The 6,051-nt window shown below is 41.4% G+C and overlaps 1 protein-coding gene across 1 annotated transcript in view; it reads right to left on the bottom strand.

Moving 5' to 3' along the window:
- Positions 1 to 224: 224 nt before the first annotated feature.
- Positions 225 to 6,051, bottom strand: part of APBB1IP (amyloid beta precursor protein binding family B member 1 interacting protein) — a 64,208-nt gene continuing 58,381 nt past the window's right edge. Inside the window, exons 13-14 of the mRNA XM_086861639.1 lie at positions 3,923 to 4,014; positions 225 to 1,927 (exon numbers count right to left, since the gene is read on the bottom strand). Of these exons, the coding sequence (XP_086717765.1) occupies positions 1,394 to 1,927; positions 3,923 to 4,014 (626 nt within the window). The 3' untranslated portion in view covers positions 225 to 1,393. The remainder of the gene's footprint in view (positions 1,928 to 3,922; positions 4,015 to 6,051) is intronic.

Genomic DNA, 6,051 nt, shown 5'->3' with positions numbered 1-6,051 from the left:
GTAATTTCAAAGGGAAAGTTTCTTTATAAAGACATGGTTACAGCTTTCTTATTTCTGCTGATCTTGTTATGCAGATATCTAAGTATTGCCAAACCAACCTTAAACCACAAATAAGACTAGAGATGACCCAAAACACAGACTGTGGCACTGCCAGCAGCTTGTCTTTCACCACTTCTGGATCTAGCAATCCATTCTGACAAAAACAGCAGGCTCGTCCCCTGCTCTGTCAGCTGCTTTCATGTATTTATTTATTTAGACCACACACTTTGCTTTTTTATCATTCAAAATACAGAGATATACTGCTGATATCTTAGAAGGTCAAGTGTGCATGAGAAGACCAGAAAAAATAAAAACAAAGTCTAGAAGGTATAGGCAAAAATTCTTTAAAATATTTGAAGTTCAAATTGCCAGAAAAAGGCTGTTCATTAACTGTGACACTTTGTACAGATATAAAATAGAAGCTATTTTTATTTAAGAGCTAACAATGAATGCTTCCTAAACGAACAGTGGAGAATTAAATGGGGAGAACAAATGGAGGAGGAGACATTCCTATCAGATACAAGATAATTACAAAGCCTTTCACAAGACAGATCATTTCTAGGTACAGTTTGAAGACAAATGTTAACCAACAGAAAAAAAATCTCTTCTTACCATGGAAGCATATATGATTTCAAAATAAAATATTTTTCTTTGTCTAAGGCAACCAAATAAACGAGATTTCAAAGCAGCAATTGTGAATGCTGACAGGTATGACTGAATTGTATATAGAAACAGGAATGTGTAACATTTGGAGTGACACTGTCTGGAAATGGTCCTGGCCCTAACTTGCATCTCCCAATAATCTAGCTGAGGTTTTAATTTTTAAGACCTACTATTTAAAAAAATAAAATTAAAAGAATCTTTGTATTGGAAGAAAATCCCCCATAGCTGGAAGTTTTCTGATGAAGTACTTTTAAGGGCAATTCTGTGAAAAAGGATCTTCCTTCCCACTTCTCAAAATTTGCATGAGGACATTGTATTTTTCCTTTAACTCCATTTCTACTGAAAAGGCAGCCAGAGTAGATGCATTTCACTTTCTGAAATGGCTGGCTCCAGAGTGCTGCTCCACCATCCCTGTCTGTCCTTGTGGAGGGAAGCAAGACTCCAGCTAATTCTTAACTTGGCCTGGTGGTGGAATTGGAATTAAGAGCAGGGGATGGTGAGGTGTAGGGAGGAAAAGAGCAGGTTATAGGGACAAAGTGGGAGACAAAGGGTGCCCCACCTTCTCAAGACACCCCCCCACCCCAAGAGGAACTCTGAAGGAGAATTCCTCCTGGAGAAGCCTGATCCAGCATGACCTTCTGTGATGCCTCACAAAACCAGCTATGTCTTAAAGTCTACCCATTCCCAGAGTTCAGGAGTTGTTACCCCTTTTCTTCTCAAGAGCCTTCATTAGGTCAGACATGAAATCGGCTTGCTTGCCTCCCCCTGCCATCAGAGGTGGCCCCACTGACTGTGGCTCTCCATCTTGTCCTGTGCTTTCCAGCCTTTTTGGAGGAAGTGGTACAGGTTTCTTCGCTGGAGGTGGTGGTGGCTTACTGGAGACAGGTGGAGGTGGAGGGGGTAATGGCACATCTCCATTGCTGCTGCTGGAGACTGGTGGTGGTGGTGGCACAAAATCAGGAGGTGGTTCACAGAAATCAGGTGGTGGTGGTGGAGGAAAATCAACCTTCAGTGTAGGTGGTGGTGCTGGAAAGCTCTCTGGATCTGTTAGGAAAATGCCACTGTCTCGTTTCACTTTGGAGGGCAGAACTGGTGAAGCAGAAATAGCAGATGAACGCCTTTCAGGTGGAGGAGGAGGCTGCAGTGATGTCCTCTTACTCTGGACTTTCTGTGGCCTCAGCAATGGTTGTTTCAGGCTGGGTGCACTGGCATTATTTGTTTCAGCCTTTAATAAGCAGAAAAATAAAAGGACAGACATAGTAAATGTGTAAACTAATGCCACTGCCTAAGAACATAAAAAAAAGTGAAAATACATCAGTGTAGTGACAGGGAAATTAGGTAGAGTACATTTTGCCTGAAACATGAAAATGGTATTTTGTTTTCTTTCTGGAGCTGCCACAGAGGTTTGACAGTGGAAACCTCCCTGTTGACAGTCTTCATAGTGCTTCTTTGAATGCTGTCCACGGACGATAAGTACTTTTGAAATTTCAAATAATTGCAGTTAGTAAGACTAGCATCAAGAAAGTGTCTTTGGGATGCATTGTCCTTGAGCCTGGAAGAAATGATCCTTGAATTTTGACCACCTCTCTTGGACCCCTCTTCCCTTCAGGGCCTTCTCCCATGAGATTCTTCCAAGAATATCCCTAAAGATGCTAAAGTTAGCTTTCCTGGAGTCCCTGTTTGTAATTGTGCTCTCTGGCCTGCTACCTCTTCCTTCAATACTGAACTCTACAATCCCATGGCCACTGCAGCCAAGGCTGCTCCAACCTTCACATGTCCAACAAGGCCTTCCCTGTTTGTTAGTATAAGCTTGGGCAGCTCAGCATTCCTTGTGGGATCCTCCACTACCTGTGAGAGGAAATTGTCATCACTGCTTTCCGGGAACCCCCTGCACTGCTTGTGCTTCGCTGTTTTGTTTCTCCAGAAGATGTCAGGACAGTTAAGGACTCCAAGAACCAGGGCCTGTGACTGTGTGGCTGCTTCCAGCTGCCTGTAGAAGGCTTCATCCATTCCCTCCTGACCAGGCCTGTGGCAAACACCCATCATTGTGTCACCCTTACTAACCCGCCCTTTTATCCCCACCAGGGCAGAGCTCAGTGTGCTCCAAGTGTTACCTCACATCAAGGGTGACTCCACCACTGCACCTTCCTGGTCTCTCTCCTAAACAGCCTGTGGCCCTTCATGGCAACATTCCAGTCACGGGAGCTATCTCACCACATCCATAACTGCAATGAGATCAAATCAGTGTGTACACCAGTGGCTACACACAGATCTCTAGCTCCTCCTGTTTCTTTGCTGCTTCTTGAGAAAAGTGCTCTGCATCTCTGCAGTCAGCAGCATTAATTCTGGCATGAGCTAATTATAACATGTATGCCTCCTCTTCCTCACTCCTTGCCTACAAACATGGAAGTAAATCAGACACAGAAGGAGGGAGCCACTGGCTGAGTTCTCTGAATGTGATCTAGTCCAGAGGAAGTGAGGTTCAGAACAGAGAAACAGGAGGAACTCAAAGACAGAAACGTGAAGTGTAGAACATATAATGCTGCTGACAGGAAAATCCTAGGAATTTAATTTCATTTGTTCTGTCCACTTCATGCATGATGTAGAGATTGATTAATGAACTGCAAACAAATGCTTACTTTTTTCTGTATGATGTTCTTGAGGTTCTCTTAACTGTACCCATTGCTATTTTTACAGCCAGATTTGGTTCAACTACATGAAGTTTGGAGCTTGACAGAAATATATTTAGAGCCTAAGGAAAACATGTAATGTTTTCCTTTAGTTCTTCATGGTTTCTCCTTTCTTACACACTCATCTTCAGTTGTGCAGTGCTCCTTACTGAAAACACTACTGTATGCCTTGTAAAAGGCAAGACCTTTTTTTTTGTCAGAGACAGAACATGGCACCAAGGCTCTGGCAGCACACTTTGAGACTATCCTAGCAGGCACATTCCGATTCTTGCTACATGAACTCATGGCTGCTTTTTCTGAAGACCAGAAGCAGTGGGTGACTGTGCCTTCACCTCCCACTGGAGGGTCCTGGTTCTGCACAGCACACACACAGTTTGCAGTGTGTAAAACAAGAGGAGGGGCAGCCACTTTTCCCAGGAACTGAATCCTTCTCATTGGCACTTTGAGGGGGAAGATAGAAGGTGAAGGAAAACAAACTTGGAGAACTTGTTCACAGGTGACATTTAACTGTAGTAACTGCTCACTTGTACCTCAGATGTATCCACTTTCTTCTGAGGGTCTGGAAATTCTGCACTGGAACAAGGAACACTTTGGGGAATCTGTCCATTTGACTGAACAGTACCTGTGACAAGGAGAGGAGTCAGAAGGAAGAGAGTGTTATGATTTTGTAATATTAACTAGATCAGGGAATAACCAACTAAGAAAAAGGCTATACAAATTTCTTCACAACTTCCACAAGTTACTAGGCTTTTATACATAACTCAGTAAAATCAGTTTTCTACTTCAAGCTCATTTTGTGACTTTTCATATTCATATTTTTATATTCTGTTCATTACTTAGAGAAAATAAAGAAAGTACCTTACATTAAAATACCTGTGTTTCGTAACAGCATTTTGAAGTTTGCAGTGTGCTGTAGTATTGCTACATTCCCAGTTTTTATTGCTGTTGTTTTGTTTAATTTAGGCTAAAGACTAAAAGCGCCATGGATTCATACCAATCAGTCATGGGAGTGGAAGGTCTGAAATCCTACAGAGGGGCTGATCCACTCATTTTCTTTAGTAAATGAGCTAAAGCATCTCCCCTACCCCATTTAGAATCACAAAGATCTGTGAACTTCCCTGTGTTCTCAGATTAGTGTGGATCTAGAAGCTGGCTGAGTTAAAGCTCTGCAAAACATCTGCCCACAATTTCTGCTTGTGCAAGGGATTTGCATAAATAACCCAGTACTGTCAAATGGAGTAAGTGAATGTGAGACCAAAGAACAAATTTACAAGTTTAATTATAAAAAATCACCTTCCCCTGTGTAGTCTGATGAGGATTAAATACTCTCCAGTTTAATGCAGCATTTTTGAAAGCTGTATGTGTCGAAGTAGCAGACAGTGTTTGCTGCTTAGAGATGTACATTTGCAAACCTTAATGACTGCCTTAGTTCTATTATATTTTACAGTTCTGAGATCCAGTAAAGTTCCACTCATGTACTTCTTGGATGTTAGTGAACCCTTAGCTGTCTACAGTGTAGACTAAGCACAACAGTGGCTTTAATCATAACATGTACTTTACTGATCAGCAAAGAGAAATGATAAGAAATATGAATGAAGTATTTTTACTGCCATACCTGCAAATCCCATGACTGGAAGAGAGGTAAGACAAACTCTGCAGTGTGCCTAATTTACTAAGGCTATTTAAGCTTCAAGGGGTGGTCTAATGTCAGGTTTTATGCCTATGCCTGCACGGTGTTCAGTATATTTGATCCAAAGTACTATTTGGATCATTCAAGCTACAATCTTGTATTTGTTGAAGGACAAACATGGAAGTCAACAAAGAGATAAAACCAATCTTGTGGCTCTCCTTCCTCAGTGGAAGGAGATGTAAATACCTGGGTTCTGCAGCCCAAAGGGATTATGCTTCCTAGGTGGAGCAAGTTATTGTCTTACCTCCCTTTTTCTGCTGTTCATAGCAGAGCAGGAGTTTGGTTTTCACACTGCTCAAAGATGATGCTGCCTCCTGTCATACTGAGATTTAACTAAATGAAGGAGAGAAGAGAGAGATCCACTCTATCTAGTACAAGATATGGTGTTCTACTTGGCAAAAATGTTGTAATGGAATGCTGGGACACGGTAATCTGTTTCTTCTTCTGTTAATGGATTTCATAAACTATGCAAGACTTAAAAGCAGCACTTGATACATTATCTCTTGTCAGCCAGATAATGGACTCCCAGACAATATAGTAAGCCCATGCCCATGTGAACCCATGCATTCTATTCTCAAGATTTATTTTTAATTTAAATGTTACAGTATTCTTTACAAGTTAATTTCTTCAAAATTTTAGAGTGAATTAGCATTTGTTTTAAGAAAAAAAAAAAGGTAGTCCAAATAATGCAAAATATAGATACCCAAATGCAAAATATTTATCCTTGTAGTGACAAGGAACACATGCATGAAACAATATCTTCTGTCTCTCTAACATCATGATATTGTGCAGGAGCACACATACACTGACTTTTTTAGTGTTCAAAGGCACACAGTAAGGCAGAGAGGGAAACAACATATTTTGACTGAGATGCACCTGGGATGCTTCAGAGCCAAAGACTACACAGGTTAGGGTATGTGTGAACATACAAATGCTGATTACAGTAGAGTGTCCAGGGAATACTGGCTA

Source organism: Cyanistes caeruleus, chromosome 1, assembly GCF_971803275.1.
Source record: "Cyanistes caeruleus chromosome 1, bCyaCae1.hap1.1, whole genome shotgun sequence".
Classification (NCBI taxonomy): domain Eukaryota; kingdom Metazoa; phylum Chordata; class Aves; order Passeriformes; family Paridae; genus Cyanistes; species Cyanistes caeruleus.
Note: the sequence above shows the minus strand (reverse complement) of the source record. Positions and strands in the feature narration are given on the sequence as shown.